The sequence below is a fragment of the Lepidochelys kempii genome, chromosome 23, assembly GCF_965140265.1.
Source record: "Lepidochelys kempii isolate rLepKem1 chromosome 23, rLepKem1.hap2, whole genome shotgun sequence".
In the NCBI taxonomy this organism is placed as follows: Eukaryota; Metazoa; Chordata; order Testudines; family Cheloniidae; genus Lepidochelys; species Lepidochelys kempii.
This window is the reverse complement of record NC_133278.1, coordinates 13,089,408-13,106,711: the sequence shown is the minus strand read 5'-3', so window position 1 is coordinate 13,106,711 and position 17,304 is coordinate 13,089,408. Positions and strand designations below refer to the sequence as shown.

The 17,304-nt window shown below is 57.3% G+C and overlaps 1 protein-coding gene and 1 long non-coding RNA gene across 2 annotated transcripts; both read right to left on the bottom strand.

Moving 5' to 3' along the window:
* Positions 1–3,263: 3,263 nt before the first annotated feature.
* Positions 3,264–7,986, bottom strand: LOC140902287 (uncharacterized). Its single transcript, XR_012156041.1, has 3 exons — positions 7,310–7,986; positions 6,699–6,891; positions 3,264–3,857 (listed from the first exon to the last, which is right to left on the bottom strand). It is a non-coding gene; the product is annotated as an uncharacterized lncRNA (long non-coding RNA).
* A 668-nt stretch (positions 7,987–8,654) lies between these two features.
* Positions 8,655–15,824, bottom strand: LOC140902266 (osteoclast-associated immunoglobulin-like receptor). The gene is made up of 6 exons (XM_073322180.1): positions 15,726–15,824; positions 15,531–15,566; positions 14,193–14,477; positions 11,903–12,241; positions 10,013–10,131; positions 8,655–9,915 (listed from the first exon to the last, which is right to left on the bottom strand). The coding sequence occupies exons 3-5, from the start codon at positions 14,377–14,379 to the stop codon at positions 10,013–10,015; spliced, it is 645 nt and encodes a 214-aa protein (XP_073178281.1). The 5' UTR covers positions 14,380–14,477; positions 15,531–15,566; positions 15,726–15,824; the 3' UTR covers positions 8,655–9,915.
* Positions 15,825–17,304: the final 1,480 nt, after the last annotated feature.

The following is a 17,304-nucleotide window of genomic DNA, read 5'->3' as shown; positions in this document are numbered from 1 at the left end:
GCCAAGAGAGCATGGGGTCTGGTCTTCAATCTGCCACTGACCACGATTTCCATGCAGATTCCCCCACACCCGTCCTTTCTTACATTCTGGGTTCAAACATGGGTGGTGGCCTGTCCTAAATATCAAGGGAAGGGTACCCACCTTTCTGTACACAGTGCTATAAAATCCCTCCTGGCCAGAGGCAAAACCCTTTCACCTGTAAAGGGTTAAGAAGCTCAGGTAACCTCGCTGGCACCTGACCCAAAAAGAACAATGAGGGGGCAAGATACTTTCAGACCTCGAGGGGGCGGAAAAGGCTTTTGTCTGTCTGTGTGATACCTTTGCCAGGAACAGATCAAGGATGCAAGCCCTCCACTCCTGTAAAGTTAGTAAGTAATCTAGCTAGAAAATACATTAGGTTTTCTTTGTTTTGGCTTGTAAATTCGCTGTGCTGGAGGGAATGTGTATTCCTGTGTCACGGAGTGTGGGGGAGTCCAGACCCTGCACCCCTCTTCCTGGGATTCACTGAGACTCTCAGCCAGCCAGTAAAACAGAAGGTTTATTGGACAACAGGAACACAGTCTCAAACAGAGCTTGTGGGTACAACCAGGACCCCTCAGTCAAGTCCTTCTGGGGGAGCAGGGAGCTTAGACCCCAGTCCTGGGGTTCCCTGCCTTCCTCCACCCAGCCCCAAACTGAAACTAAACTCCCCCCAGCAGGCTCTCTCCTGCAGCCTCTGTCCACATTCCTGGGCAGAGGGGTTACCTCCCCCTCCCGCTCCTGGCTCAGGTGACAGGCTCTCAGGTCTCCCATCCCCAGGGCACATTCCCAGGTCAACACTCCCCCCTCCCTGCTGCATCACATCCTCACATCCTGTTTATGTGTCTTTTTGTAATTTAAGGTTTTCCCTAGAGGGATTCTCTGTGTTTTGAATCTGAGTGCCTGTGAGATTATCTTCCATTCTAATCTTACAGAGTGTTTCTTTCTTCTTTGTTTTGTTCTTCTAATAAAGTTCTGTTTTTTAAGAATCTGACTGGATTTTCAGGGTCCTAAGAAATCCAAGATGGTCTGTGCTCAACTTGTTTATTCTCAAGCCTGCCCAGGAAAGGGGGTGTGAGGGCTCGGGGGGATTGTTGGGGGAAGAGGAACTCCAAGTGGTCCTTTTCCCTGGTTCTTGGTTAAAGCGCTTGGTGGTGGCAGCATTCCTCGTCCAAGAACAAATAGAGATTTTGTGCCCTGGGAAGTTTTTAACCTAAGCTGGTAGAAATGTACTTAGGGGGTCTTTCATGCAGGTCCCCACTTCTGTACCCCAGAGTTCAGAGTGGGGAAGGAACCTTAACATGGCCCATGAAGATAAAATTAATATGTGATCACAAAATTAAAGGATGGCGCCGTAATGCATGTGCACAAGGGGGCAGAGTTAAGGGTGTTTGGGAAACTTTGTGGCATTCTCTGATACTGGAGGGTTTGACTGCAGCCTTCCCGCTCAGTCTGCCAACTGCCCACCTGCAACACAAGCCGTGGCACCGTTTTAAGAGCGGGCACGATAGGGAAGGCCTGGGTTTTCTGCCCCTTGCGCCTTAGCTGAGCGGTGATGACGGGTTTACACTGTAATGCCTGGTTCTAAGGGGCTTTTCTCAGCATGTGAATTAAATAAACCAGGTTCAAGTAATTCTATCCCAGGCCCCCAGCGGGTCACCAACTGGGAGAGACCCAGGGACCTTCTAATGCCCCTGCGGAGACCCTGTCCTCCGAGCTGGAGGAGACACTGTCAGTGGTTATGTGGCCAGGCCCCTAGAGAGGGATGTGACAGGCTTTGTTTATATGCCATTGGTTAGTGGCAGCAGAAAGCTGGGGATCAGGAAGGTTTGACTCAGTTCTGGGCTCTGGCAGGGGAGTGGGGACTAGTGGTTCGAGCCGGGGGGTGGAGCTGGGGCCAGGACTCCTGGTGTCACCATCGCCACAACTGTGAAGTTGGGGCCATTATAGGGCAGGGAATGTGGGGCAGAGGGGCTGTGAGGGGGGAAACTGAAGGGACAAAAACCAAAAATGGGGCCACCTCGTTAGCAGCAGGTTCGTGTCTGAAGCAGGAGGCTTCTCTCCCAAATCCCTTGGTGAGTTTCAGGGGGAATCACTGCCCCTGAGAACAGTCTCCATCCCTCTCCCTGGGCAACCACTGCCTGGGGAACTGCCCCATAAGCTGTGACTTAGTAGATTCCCCCAGGCCCTGGTACCAGGCCTGGGCTGCCCTGGTTGGTGGGAGCTGGCGCCGTTCCAGGCTGGGTCGGGTCCCCCTGTGGGAATAGAACCAGCGTCCGTCAGCGATCCCCTCCCCCTCCCCTCCGGTGACTCAGCATCAACCATCAGGGTCCTTCCTGGGTGTGTGTGTGGGGACTTATGTGGCTGGACGGTGCCAGCTGGGCAGCCCCTGGGCCCTGACTCCTCTCTGCGATCCCTTAACGGGGGCAGCCTCGGGGAGCATCCCCCTGGGAAAGGCCCCTGCTCTGCAGCTCCCCCGGGGGCAGGGATCCCCTTCCCTTATCCCCGAACCTCCAGCGGCTGCTGCTCCTCCCTGGCTGGGGAACCCCCGCAGTGACTCTGTCCCAACTCCCTGGCCAGGCGTCTCCTCTGCTGGGCCCAGGGCAGAGCCTGGCTCTGAGCGTCCCATGAGTACAGAGTCCCCCTGAGGGTACGGCTAAGTGTGGGGCTCTGGACACCAAGCCGGACCCCTCACCTGCTACCACCAGTTCCTCGGGGTCGCTGGGCTCTGACCAGGGGAAGGGATCTGTTGCATAGTGATAATAGCAAGTGTAGCTCCCTCCGTCTCCCCATCTCACGCTGCAGATGAGCAATTGCCCCCCAGCCCCAGCAGGCTCCGCATGTCCCAGCGGGGTCCAATCCCTGACCTTAAACAGAGAGAAGCTGGCGTCCCGGCGACCAGCCCGACCCCGAACGGTGACATCCTGCCCCAGGACGGTCACCCTGCTGGGGCTCAGGGAGATGGCGGCTTTGGGGTACATCTCTGCACTCCGAAGGAGACAGAGGGTGAGACACCGAACCCGGCCCACTCCCTGGGGTCTCACAGCTTCCCCCCGCTGGGATCCCACAGGCTGCACCGAGCTCCTGTATCCCGGCCCCCTGGAACTGGGCTACCCAGAGCAACCCACCAGCCAGGAGGGGTGTGCCCTGCTCCCCTGACTCCCCCAGCCTGGGACTGCTCCCCGCCTACCTCTCACCGGCCCCGGGGAGTACTTAAAATACTGCACAGGATCTGTTCAGGGGGAATAAGGCAAAATGCCATGTTTATTGGTTATACATATATCAATTAACGCTGTATCATATGCATATGATATATATTACACACACGCTCACATACACACAAGCACACTCCGTCTTGTTGTTGTTACCAACTTGTTGCTCCCTTTAACTTCACTAGCCAGGTGAGTTAGTTGGGGGAGAAGTGGAGCCGGGCTTCTGCCGATCCGGATCGATGCTCCGATGTTGACAAGACGAGACCCGGGGTCCTCTGCAAGAGACTTCACATTTACAGCCGCTTCCCTCTCGTGCAAATCCATCCCAGATACAAAATCTGTGTCTGCGTCCCCCGCTTCCTTCTGGGTGTTGTCTTGCTGCTAGAAAGAGGGTGTTTTCAAAAGAGGGTGCTCACTTCTAACCCCCAAGGCCATCCATACGTCTGCTCTTCTTTAGTGAGCCCAGCTGACAAGTTTTATTGTTCTTGGGTCTGCCTTTCATCCCCTCTCCAACTGTTGCAGCTGTCTGGAGGTGCTGCCTTCCACGTCTTACTCATTCACATGTCGTTCATTCAACAGGGCAACTGCTTAAAAGCGGGGGCCGGGGGGGGAGATCTTATTCTACTCCTAGCAAAAAGACATTTGTTTAACATTATACCAAGGCTCAATACGAAGTTTTCTATATAAGGATCTGATACAGAGTTGTAGGAAAATAGAGGCATAATACAAAGCCATATGAAAGTTATGTGAAGATGCTTAATGCAGAGGTTTACCTACAGGAGCTCTGAACTCTCCCCACCCACTGCCCTAGGGGTGACATCACACCACTGCTGTCCAAACAGAACCACGACCCAAATCAGAGACCAACATGACCCATAAGTACCCGTAAGGACTGATCAGTTGATGTACCCGACACAGCGCTGGGAATGATGCCCTGGTCTCAGATCCCACCCCCATGGACACACACTCTGGTCTGTGACCCCCGCCCCGCCCCCACCATGGACACATTCCCTGGTCTCAGATCCCTCCCCCATGGGCACACAGCCTGGTCTCAGATCCACCCGCCATGGACACACAGCCTGGTCTCAGATCCACCCACCATGGACACACACCCTGGTCTCAGATCCAACCGCCATGGACACACACCCAGGTCTCAGATCCCACCATGGACACATGCCCTGGTCTCAGATTCCCCCCCCCCCCCCATGGACACATGCCCTGGTCTCAGATCCACCCCCATGGACACACACCCTGGTCTCAGATCCACCCCCCATGGGCACACACCCGGGTCTCAGATCCCCCATGGACACACGCCCTGGTCTCAGGTCCTCTCCCCCCCACCCATGGGCACATGCCCTGGTCTCAGATCCACCCCACACGGGCACACACCCGGGTCTCAGATCCCCCATGGACACATGCCCTGGTCTCAGATCCACCTGCCATGGACACACACCCTGGTCTCAAATCTCCCCCATGGACACACGCCCTGGCTGTCTTGGATAGCGAGAGCAGATGCCATGATGAGGCAGTGAGGGGCCCCTCAGCACTGCCACCAATGCCCTGGAGCCCAGCTCCACTGAGCCCCAAATGAGGCGCTGAGCTGGAGGCTGCAGACGCAGGAAGCCGGCGATGGCTCATGTCTTCCTGAGTACCTCAGAGCTTGTCTCTAATCTGCCGGCCAAATCTAGTGCGGTCAAAATAAGCTGAGCTCACTGCAACATCCAGCAAACCCAGGAGCCGTCAGCCTGGCGAAGTGTCACGTAGTTCGCAGCTTGTCTGTGTTTCTGTGGGGAGGGGGGAAAGATCACCTTCGATGTACCCTGCAGCCTTGGGGAAGGTGCTAGGAGACCACAGAGTCTGATCTTCAACCTTTGGCTGACGATTGCGAATATTTCCATCTGTTCCAGGCTCTGGCAGGGGAGTGGGGACTAGTGGTTAGAGCTGGGGCGGGAGCTGGGGCCAGGACTCCTGGTGGCACCATCGCAGTGTCGCCCCTCCGGGGCTCGCACACAGCGTTGGGCCGGGCCAGGGCTGCATTCAAGGAACATCAGCTGCCCGGCCGAAGGGTCCCAATGAGCCTCCTTCAATCAGCACCCTCGTGCCAGGACCCCGACCCCCCTGCTAACCAGCCCCCCTGGGAGCTCTTGCCCCCAGCCCCCAGAGCAGGAGGGAGACGAGCAGCAGGTTCATTGTGAAGCAGGGACATTTCCCCCCCAACCTGACCCCACTGCCTGACCCCCCACAATCCCCCAGCTTGCTGCCCTCCTTGGCAGGGGCAAGGAGAGAGGTGACTGTGGGGTTGGGGCCCTTATCGGGCAGGGAATTTGCAGCACAGGGTGTGAGACAGCAGGGTGGGGGGAGTGTTGACCTGGGAATGTGGCAGGGGAGTTTCAATGGGAGACCTGAGAGCCTGTCACCTGAGCCAGGACAGGGAGGGGGAGGAAACACCTCTGCCCAGGAATGTGAACAGAAGCTGCAGGAGGGAGCCTGCTGGGGGGGTTTAGTTTCAGTTTGGGGCTGGGTGGAGGAACGCAGGGAACCGCAGGGCTGGGGTCTGAGCTCCCTGCTCCCCCAGAAGGACTTGACTGAGGGGTCCTGGTTGTACCCACAAGCTCTGTTTTGGACTGTGTTCCTGTTGTTCAATAAACCTTCTGTTTTACTGGCTGGCTGAGAGTCTCAGTGAATCCCAGGACGAGGGGTGCAGGGCCTGGACCCCGCTACACTCCATGACACAGGGGCTGTGAGGGGAGACTGAGGGGACTAAAATGAAAATGGGGAACCCTGAGGCTGAGGGGGCTGGAACTGCGGAGGGATGTGGAGGGAGGGCAGTGAGAGGGGAGGCTTCTGGGAGAAGAAGTGGCAGCCCAGGGAGTACTGGGGGGTGCTGCTCCCCCCTCGCTCCTCACATGCCCAGCAATCCTACCCCCCGGTCCCCCAGCTCTGACCTTCTTCGGGGAGCCTGTCTGCTGATGTGCTTTAACTAACTCTGAGTCTCTTTTCCCTGCCAGCTAAGGACTTCAGTGTCCTGTCCGGTTTGAGCCAGACCCGCCAGCCTGCTACAAACATAGACCAGGGTCTGAACCACACCCCCAAAGCTGCAGGCTTTAATTCAGAACCACTCAGCAAGTATTCCTGTCTCCAGCACCCAGACACCCAGCTCCCAATGGGATCCAAACCCCAAATGAACCTGTTTTACTCTGTATAAAGCTTATACAGGGTAAACTCATAAATTACCCACCATCTATAACACTGATAGAGAGATACGCACAGCTCTTTCCTCCCCCAGGTAGTAATCACTTACTCTGGGTCAATTAATACACAAAAGTGATTTTATTAAGTATAAAAAGTTGGATTTAAGTGGTTTCAAGTAATAACAGACAGAACAAAGTAAGTTACCAAGCAAAATAAAACAAAACACGCAAGTCAAAGCCTAATACATTTCAGAAACTGAATACAGGTAAATCTCACCTTCAGAGATATTCCAATAAGCTTCTTTCCCAGACTTGACTCCTTCCTAGTCTGGGCCCAATCCTTTCCCTGGTACAGTCCTTGTTAATTCCAGGAGATATCTTAGGTGAAAAGCAGGGGATTCAACATGACTGAGACCCACTTTGTTCTGTTCCTTTAATAGCTTTGGCAGAAGGCAGGAATCCTTTGTCTCCTTCAAAATGGAAAAGCATCCTGTTAAAGATGGATTTCCGTTCAGGTGACATGATCACATATCCTGTGAGACTTCATTACCCGCTTGCTGGCACACAGGTATACAGGAAGTCTCACAAGTAAACAGAGCCGTTTACAACCAATTGTCCTGGTGAATGGGAGCCATCAAGATTCCAAACCACCATTAATGGCCCACACTTTGCATAATTACAATAGGACTTTGGAGTTATATTTCATATTCCTAGTTTCAGATACAAGAATGATACATTCCTACAAATAGGATGACCACACTCAGTTGATTATAAGCTTTGTAATGATACCTGACAAGAAAACTTTTGCATAAAGCATATTCCAGTTACATCATATCCACACATATACAAATATTTTTATAAAAATATGGAGTGCAATGTCACACCGACCTCATTTCCTCCCGGGTTGGGGGTTCAGCAGGGGAGAGGTGATGGCGTCAGGGTCCCTCTCTTCGACCGCTCTGCTCAGGACGTCTCCGCAGATCAGGGCCCAGACAGCCCGGGGGGACCAGAAGACAGGGGCTGGCAGCCAGGAGGGTGAAGCGAGTCTCTTTCTTTACGGCCCCCAAAGGGTGGTGGGCGGCACAGCCCGTCCCCGCAATATTTTATCTACCAGTGAGGCCTCGTTTCCAACACCCCAATTTTGGGTCACGCATTTCTGCTCCCCCCCTTCTCCCGTGTCCCAGGCGGGCCCCAGCCCGACCCGTGGGGTCTGTCCGGCGGCCACTCGGGTTGGACAAATCCCGTCTTTTTTTCTCGCCAACGTTCCCCCCAACGTTCATTTGTCCAGGTTCTCGTGACGCTGCCGGAACTTCTCACTCATCTTCATTGGCTGCGACATTTGGAGGCTCAGTTATCACAGCCGCCCTCTGCGGTGGGAAAATTTGGGGGGCAGGAATTTCTGGGGGGGTTCTACAATAGAAATACAGGGAGGGGGAGTTCTAGAGAGAAAGGGGGGACAGAAAAGGGTCTGGGGGACCCCACTATAGAAAGAGGAGGGGGACAGACACTGGGGGTGCAGTAAGTGCCGTTATTCCAGCACCAGGGCCAGACTCATCCTCCCCACACACAGGGGGACGGGGGCTCTGTCTAGGGATGCTGGGGAAATGCGATTTTGCGGGATGGGGGGAGAGGCCCAGCTCAGGGCTGGGCGATGAGCCCTGGTGGTCCTGGGGGATTTAACTACCCAGCCACCGGTTGGGAAAGCGCTGGAGCCAAATGCGCCACGCCCAGTGAGGTCCTGGATGGACGGGGGACGACGGCGGGTGTCTGAGAACGAGGCCATAACTGGGGGTGGCCAGTTTAGACTTGATGGGGACCCCCAGGCAGGAGCTGGCTGCGAAGCGGCAGGCAGGTGGGGTGACCGTGGCTGAGAAATGCTGGGTGCCCAGCCCCAAGGAAAGGGAGAGGGCAGAGTGGGCAGTGCTGGGAATCCAGCTGGGAAGGGGCTAGTTATCGAGTGCCTGGCCCCCCAGAGCTCTGGGCTCCCCGCAGATCATAGAATCATAGAATATCAGGGTTGGAAGGGACCTCAGGAGGTCATCTAGTCCAACCCCCTGCTCAAAGCAGGACCAATTCCCAATTAAATCATCCCAGCCAGGGCTTTGTCAAGCCTGACCTTAAAAACTTCTAAGGAAGGAGATTCTACCACCTCCCTAGGGAACGCATTCCAGTGTTTCACAACCCTCCTAGTGAAAAAGTTTTTCCTAATATCCAACCTAATGCAGGTGGTGCCTTCCCCATGCTGAGCCCTGCTTCATCCCTGCTCCCCACTGGCAGCCCTGGGCAGAACCAGCCTGGCTGGGCCAATGAGTGGGACCGCATCACCCTCCAGGGGCTGCTCCGTAGGGAGGCCAATGTGCCCAGCCCAGGGGCATTCCTCTAGCTGGTACTGCAGGGGCTCGTGCTCACGGTGTGACGGGTTCAGTCAGAGAGACACCCTTCGGACTGCCACCTGATGTTCTGAGATTACCTCTGAGCCGTTTTCCACTGCCACCTTGAGACTCCAGAACCCTGCCTTGTTGAGCCAGACACACTAGTCCGCTGCAAACACAGACCCAGGTCTGGTCCACACCCCCAAAGCTGGAGACTTTAACCAAACCCCGCTCAGCAGGTCACCTATCTCCAGCACCCAGACACCCAGCATCCAATGGGATCCAAACCTCAAATAAACCCATTTTACTCTGTAAAAAGCTTATACAGGGGTAAACTCATAAATTATCCGCCCTCTATAACACTGATAGAGAGATATGCACAGCTGTTTGCTCCCCCAGGTATTAATCACTTACTCTGGGTTAATTAATAAACAAAAGTGATATTATTAGGTATTAAAAGTAGGATTTAAGTGGTTTCAAGTAATAACAGTAAGTTACCAAGCAAAATAAAACAAAACACGCAAGTCTAATCCTAATGCATTAAGAAACTGAATACAGGTAAATCTCCCCCTTAGAGATGTTCCAAGAAGCTTCTTTCCAGACTAGACTCCTTCCTAGTCTGGGCCCAATCCTTTCCCCTGGTACAGCCCTTGTTAGTTTTAGCTCAGATGGTAACTAGGCAATTCCTCATGTCTGGGAGCCCCCTTTGTTCTGTTCCACCCCCTTTTAGAGCTTTGGCCAAAGGCGGGACTCCTTTGTTTCTCTCTGGGTTCCCACCCCTCCTTCTAAATGGAAAAGCACCAGGCTTAAGATAGATTCCAGTATCAGGTGACATGGTCACATGTCCCTGTGAGACCTCCTTCTTCATTACCCACAGCCTAGTCCCCACATCCACAAGAAAGCTTGCAGGTAAATAAACCATCTACAGTCAATTGTCACACACGGCGTCGGAGGGTCAATCCTGGGGAGCTGCTGTCAGGTTGGGAGCTGTTTTGCGGGGGGGATTCTCTGAGGAAGGGGTATTTGGAGGCAGGGGGGTTTGTGCTGGCATCTCAGTCCCCCGAGGGGAAGCGGCTCGTCCCCCGGGGAGATTCTCTTCCCAGCACGGCCGGATCTAGACTCCTGGGGGCACAGAGAGACGGCGGGTTAGAGGGGCCCGTGTCACCCTGGGCCCAGGCCCTGGGGGGAGCAAGGGGCTCAGAAGGGGGGATCACCTCACCTAGGGCACCTCCCTCGGGCGGCTGTAATAGGCTTCGGCCAGGATCAGCCCCAGGACGAGCAGGACCACGGCGCCCAGCGCCATGCGGGCAATGTTGGCGTTGGTGAAATCAGGGCACCCTGGGGGGGATGATGAAGGGGGAAGGGAAGAGTCACTTGGCAGCTCGGATGGGGACATCGGCTTCTCCGGGATTGGAGCCCCCCAACACCCCATCCAGCAGGACCGGCCCAGCCCCCCACTGGGGGTTTCCCAGGAGCTGCGGCTTTGGAGCCTCCCTGGGGCTGGACCCCCAAGGGGAGGCCACATCCTGCTGCCCCAGGGGCCCTGAGCCTCAGTTTCCCCGGTGAAGGGGGCTCCCAAGTGGACGAACTGCCCCTGAGACACCCGGCACCCCAGAACCAGGCCAGGGGATAGGAACAATCAGAGTCTCAGGGCTTTAGCCCCCCACAACTGGGAACCACCCCAGCTCCCTGTCCCCATAGGACCCCTCTGTCCACCCCCACACGTGCCTCTGCCCCGGCCTGTCTGCTGTGCGGTGAGCCCATCCCCGGGGTATCTCGGCTGCTGACACACACATCCAGGCAGTGCCCACCAGGGGAGGCTGGAACATCACACGCTGCCCCCCACACTCGGGTGGTGCCCAGGGCCCTGGGGACCAGGGCGCAGCCAGAGGGGGCAGAAAATCTACTGGGGGAGTGTCAGGGGGTACCATAGACCCCCAGTGGGGGGAGGGGAAGCAAGAACGAAGGGAATTCTGGGTAATCCTCACTCCTATTGCCAGGGGGATGTCATGTGGCCTGATAAGGGGGGGGTATTTCCGCAGGACTCTGGCACCAGCTGGGCCCAATTTCACAGCTCAGCCCACCAGAGCCTGTCCCTCCCCTGGCATACCCCAGCAAACTCCAGGCAGTGACCTGCAGAGCAGGAGGCATCGGGGGAGCTCTGGGTCCGGGGCTGACCCTCCCCATGACGTCTCAGCCCCACCCACCCCTGGGCACCACGACCTGTTTCCACAGTAATTACCCACCACCCCAGACCCAAACTCCTCTATGGCTCCCAAGAACGGGAGCAACGCAAGGGAACATCCCCCTGGGAAAAGCCCCCTTCTCTGCAGCTCCCCCTGGGGGAAGGGTTGCCCCCTCCCTCTGCCCATATCTTCCAGTGGCTCCTGCTCACCCCCGGCTGGGAAACCCCCAAGTGACTCCGTCCCGGCTGCCAGGCAGGGTGTCCCCTCTGCTGGGCCCAGGGCTCAGAGCAGACCCTGGTTCTGAGCGTCCCATCAGTGCAAAGCCCCGGAGGATCAAGCTGGGTGTGGGGCTGGGTCGGGGGACAGAGCTTCTCTTGGGCTCACAGTGGGCGGGAGCAGAAAGAAGCAAATGGGTTGCAGGGCTGCAGTGGGGGGACGGAATGGGGCGGGACCGGGGAAGGGGCAGAAGGGGGTGGGGCTGTGGGCGGGGCCACAGGCCAAGGAGGCGGGACAGGAGAGGGAGGGCAGGTGAAAAGGTGGGGAGAGACTCCCTCTTGCTCTGGCCCAGGGCCCCAGGAAACCTTAATCCAACTCTGCCCGTGACTCAGCATCGATCGTTACTGTCAGTCCCGGGGAGGGGGGTTTGTGGCTGGGGACGGAGCTGGCTGGGCAGCCCCTGGGCCCTGATTCCTCTGTGAGTCCCCAGTGCTGGGGAAGCCGGGGGAGCATCCCCTGGGAAAGACCCCTGCTCTGCAGCTCCCCCTGGGGACAGGGATCCCCCCTCCCTCAGCCCGGAAACTCCAGGAGCTGCTGCTCCCCCCTGCCTGGGGAACCCCCCAATGACACTGTCCCCGCTCCCTGTCTACGGGAGTCCCAGGGCTCTGGGCAGAGCCTGGCTCTGAGCATCCCATCTGGGTGCCGACCTTCTGAGGGTCCAGCTGGGAGCGGGGACGTGGAGCCGGGCCCCTCCCCTGCTACCACCAGCTGCACGGGGTGGCTGGGCTGCGAGGAGACGAAGGGCTCTGATTGGGGCCGGTAGCTGCAGCTGTAGCTCCCTCCGTGCTGCCGGCCCACGGTGGGGATGTGGAACTCGGCCCCGTCCCCAGCAGGGTCCATGTGTCGCGGCGGGTTCCGGTCTCCAGCCTTGTGCAGGAAGAACCTCACGTCCCGGCGCTGCCCCCGACACCGGATGGTGACGTCTGCCCCTGGGGCGGTGACCCCAGTGGGGCTCAGAGAGATGGAGGGTCTGGGTAAGCTGGGATCTGCGCACAGGAGACAGGCTGTGAGAGCCAGACCCGGGCACCCACCCAGCCCCGGCCTCCAGCTGCAGAAGAGAAGAGTGAGGGGGGATTTGATAGCAGCCTTCAACTCCCTGAAGGGGGGCTCCAAAGAGGATGGAGCTGGGCTGTTCTCAGTGGGGGCAGATGACAGAACAAGGAGCGATGGTCTCAGGTTGCAGTGGGGGAGGTCTCCTTTGGATATTAGGAAACACTATTGTGACGGTGCCCCCATAAGGCTTTATGAAAATATACTTGTCAATCTATAAATGACATAACTAGAATGTGTTGTATGCTACATATGCCACGTAACATTTCTCTGTCAAGGTCATCACCTACTGAATCTATTCATCCTATTTGTATGCATGTGTCCTTATCGAATTCGAAGTTACGGGTATTAGCTGTGTACTTGTTTGATTCTGAGTAGGTTTTAGTGAAGCAGTTGGTCAGCTTCCTGAGAAAGGACTGTCCTCAGTAAGTGCCCAATCAAGAAGCCCTTAAGCCAACAATGAACTTGGAGAAGCCAGTCCACATCTGGGCTTTCCCAGGAATGTGGCCTGGCTGGTAAGGAACTGTGACTTGCCCAAGTGACTCCAAAACTCCATTTTGTAGCTGGACTTTGCATAGGAGAGAGGAGGGGGTCTCCACCCACAAGAGAAAATCTATTTAAACCTCTGGAAGACCCCTCCATTTTATCTTCAGCTGGCTAAAGAGAGAGCCTCTCCACCCCCAAAGATACCTGAAAGAAACTGGAACAAAGGACAGTAACTTCAGGGAATGTGAGTGATAGCTGGACCCAGACTAGAAGGAGCCCCAAGGGGGTTTCTGTGATCCAACCCGTAACAACTATTTCACTAGGAGGGTGGTGAGGCACTGGAATGGGCTCCCTAGGGAGGTGGTGGAATCTCCATCCTTAGAGGTTTTTAGGGCCCGGCTTGACAACGCCCTGGCTGGGATGATTTAGTTGGCGTTGGTCCTGCTTTGAGCAGGGGGTTGGACAAGATGACCTCCTGAGGTCCCTTCCAACCCAAATCTTCGATGATTCCCCGTCTGGCCCTGGCATGGGCAGATCCAGGGGCCCCCTGGCAGAGATTCTCTCCCAGATTCCAGAGTCCCCCTGACCCAGAAACCTGGCCCTGTGACCTGGGCTCCCAGTCCCACACACATGGAGCCGCGGCTGCCTAGTTCTTGGGGTCCTCATACGCCGTGTGTGGCCCCTGCCTCATTCACTGCATCCCCCTTTCCCCCTGAGCACAGGGCGACTCAGAGGCTGCTCTCTGGAGCCTGGCACTATAGGGCCTGAGCCCCACACAGGAAGGAAGTCAGCCCCCTGGGAGGCAGCGATGCACCTTTATACCCCTTTTACAGGGGGCAACTGTGGCACAGACAGATTAACTTTCCTTTGTGAGCTCCCAGGGGCAGGGACAGTTTCTTCACTCTGTGTTTATGCAGCGCCCGGCACAACGGGGTCCTGACCATGGCAGGGGCCTACCTGCTCCCCCAACACAAGGGATCCAGCGCTACTGAGGCCAGTGTTTGCAGAGGTCTCCCCTAACTGTGGGCGTCTCAGTTTGTGGGTGGTCGGTCTGAGATCCCCCAAGATTGAAGCTCCCCGACAAACAAGGACACAGAGTCTGTGGCCGCGCCAGGAGAACAGTGGGGAGGGGATCACGGGATTAAATAGCGACTCACGGTTCCTACGCACAAGGGGCAGCATTAAAGTCACCTCCCTGCCCCAAGTCCCCAGGGGCTGCTGCTCCCCCCTGGCTGGGGAACCCCCCAGTGACTCCGTCCCCGCTCCCCGGCTGGGCGTCCCCACTGCGGGGTCAGGGCTCAGGGCAGAGCCTGGCTCTGAGCATCCCACTAGCACCGAGCCCCCGTGAGGGTCAGACTGGGGGTGGGGCTGGGAACGGGGACGCCGAGCCGGGCCCCTCACCTGTCACCGCCAGATCCACGGGGTCGCTGGGGGACGACATGGCGAACGGCTCCAATCTGTCCTGATAGGAGCAGCTGTAGCTCCCCCGGTCCTCCCGGCGCACGTTGCTGATGGGAAACACAGCCTCCAACCCCTTCGAAGCCACAGTTTGGAAACGGCGTCCATCTTTATTCAGCATGAACCGCATGCCCCGGTGCTACCCCCGACACCAGACGGCCACGGCTCCCCCCAGGGAGACCCCCCAGCTGGGGCTCAGGGAGATGCTGGGTTTGGGGTAGCTGGGCTCTGCAGGGGGAAGCAATGTAATGATCAGTGGGTCAGGGAAGCATCCAGCGCAGAGAGAGCACCTGGGAGAGGGGACACCCTCGCCCCTTCCTGAAGTGACCACAACAAGGTTGGGGGTCGAGCAGGAATCTGGGCCCCAGCCTCGCCGGCGTTACGAGGACTGTGCCACACGGGAGGGAGGAAGGGGAGCCCTCGAGGTCAGGCAGGCCGCTGGGTAAAGGGAGTGGGAGCGAGGACTCAGATCCTTTCTCTAGCCAATCCCACCGGGGTGGGTATAAGCCAGGAAAGTTCCCCACCATAGCGGGACCATTCCCCCGCTTACACACAGCACCACCCCTGACTTGTAGGGGACTGTGCAAGTCTCTCCTATCCACTGAGGTTTATAACCTTCAGCTCCGCCCGTCACCCCCTAACTGATGTGTTACCTGGGAAAGGCCCCCCTGCTCTGCAGCTCCCGCTGGGGGCAGAGATCCCCCGCCTCCCTCAGCCCTGAATGTCCAGTAGCTGCTTCTCCCCCCGGCTGGGGAACCCCCCAGTGACTCTGTCCCCTCTGCTGGGCTCAGGGCAGAGCCTGGCTCTGAGCGTCCCATCAGTGCAGAGACCCACCTTTCCCCAGGTCTTGGGATCACGGGGTGGGCGGCTGTGAGTGCTGGGGAGGGAGGTGTTGGGGCGGGAGCTGATCTGGGGGGGTTCTGCCCCACGGCTGCACTGACCGTGAACATTTTGGTTATCCCGAGGGGATCTAGAGCCCACGGGTGGGCCCTGATAAGGTTTGTATGAGTTTAAATAAATCCACATTCTCCCCTCCCTCCCCGCAATCTTCCCAGCCTGGGGGGGCAGGACACTGAACCGGTGGATGGTCCCCATCCGCTTTGTCAGACCCCGGGAGCCAAGGTCGGCTCCTCGTTACTCCCTGGTGGGGTGGGGCAGAGAAGAACTGGGACGGGTCTGAGCGCCCAGGGGGAGTTTGTGTTGAGTTTTGGGTAAGGTTCAGGACTCAGATCCCCTCCCCCGTCCTTGATGTTACTGTTCTCCCCCCAGACTGATACTCACCTCCCCACGCCCCGCTGTGACCGGCCAGCCAGCAGCCTGGAGAGGAGACAGATCGTTAGTGACCAGATCCCAGAGCAACTGGATCCCACACCCTGGTCTCATTTCCACCCCACCCCACCCCCCACATGGACACACGCCCTGGTCTCAGATCCACCCCCCACATGGACACACGTCCTGGCTGTCTCCGATACTCACCGAGGAAGAGGACGGTGAGAGCAGACGCCATGATGGGCAGTGGGGGGCCCCTCAGCGCTGCCACCAACACCCCAGTGCTGAGCTCCACTGAGCCTGAGGCCCGAGTGCGAGCGGAATGAGGAACTGCGCCGGGGGCTGCAGCCCCAGGAAGCCCGTGATGCGCTCGGCCCCTTTCTTCCCATCAGGTGGTTTCTCTGCTATCTCCAGCCCAAATCTACCACAGTCAGAGCAAAGCAGGCTCCCTGCAACACCCAGCAAACCACATCCCCTCCTGCAGCTGCCTGGTCCCACGCCACCGCCCATCACAACCCAACCCCACATGGGAGTTGCCCAGTCCGGGGACCAGCTGGGAACGGGGCAATCTCAGGAGGTGTCAAGAGGTGTCCAGGCTGCCCTGAGCTTTTCCAACAGGCCCGTCTAGCCTCCCTGAAGCAGCAGCTCAGAGCAGAGGAGGGCTTCTACCCCCCTCCCACACACAGTGCCCCCCACAAAGAAACCCTCTCCCAAGGAGCGGGACAGAGATTCCTTCCTGACCCAGCTGGGCCCAGCCCCAGCCCTGGAGCATGAGCGTGGAGGGACCTGGCCAACCTCCTTCTCAGGTACCATCGCTGCACACGCCGTTCTTAGCTGAGTGATGTGGCACAGAGACACAACGGTGGGTTTGAGGGGGGTGGGGTTGTGGTTTCTGGTCCCCGTGAGCAGGGGAGGGAGGGGTAAATGTAGATCCTGAGTTGATAAAGGAGCAGTGGATAAATCCAGGAAAGGGGAAGTCTGGCCAGAACAGGCGCTCGCTTCCTGTTTCTTCTACTGCCAGTGACATTCTGTATAAACCTGATGCCCGGCACCTAGCCTGTTCTATACCCCGGCTCTGGGAGGGGAATGGGGTCTAGTGATTGGGAGGTGGGGGTGGCTGGGAGCCAGGACTCCTGGGTTCTTTCCTGGCTCTGGTTGGGGGGCGGGGCTAGACCTCAGGTGCTAAGAGAAAAGGACACAGATTTGAGCCAGCCCCCTGGAGGTGAAAGGCCCCATGTCCCTTCCCGATCCCATACCCGGGGCAGTGGGTCTGCACATCTCAGGGCCCAGGGCAGAGCTCACCTCAGGATGCTGCAAAAGGGACACCTCAGGATGCTGCAAAAGCCAACCAGCCCCCCAGAAAGGGGAGAGGGCAAGATCACGGGGACAGAGCTCAAGAGAAACTCCCCTCCCCCACACCCGCGGCAGATGCCCAAGCTCTGGCTCCCCAGCTTGTTTAGCCTTCACCCCCCACCCCCAACATTCATGCATTGAGACCCATCCCGTGTCCCCTCATGTCCCTGTCCCCCTCTTTCTGCCCCCTGCCCTATGTCCCTGCGATGAAATGGGACTGTTCTTAAAGTTTCCTCTGAATACTGTAGGGGTGCATCAGTTTCCCCTATGCATTTCTCAAGTCTCCAGGTGGTGAGATAAGGAAGTGTAATTATTACAGAGCAAAAAGAAAAGGAGTACTTGTGGCACCTTAGAGACTAACCAATTTATTAGAGCATAAGCTGTCATTATTACAGAGCAAAGGGCCAGTGTACATAAATGGCCGACGCTCTGT

Excerpts from the sequence above, each read along its gene's own strand:
- LOC140902266 (XM_073322180.1), bottom strand. The coding sequence starts at position 14,379 with ATGCGGTTCATGCTGAATAAAGATGGACGCCGTTTCCAAACTGTGGCT. Across the intron at positions 12,242-14,192 it reads CGTGGATCTGGCGGTGACAG|ATCCCAGCTTACCCAGACCC; the intron begins GTGAGGGGCCCG and ends TCCTGTGCGCAG. Across the intron at positions 10,132-11,902 it reads CCCAGCTGGACCCTCAGAAG|GGTGCCCTGATTTCACCAAC; the intron begins GTCGGCACCCAG and ends CATCCCCCCCAG.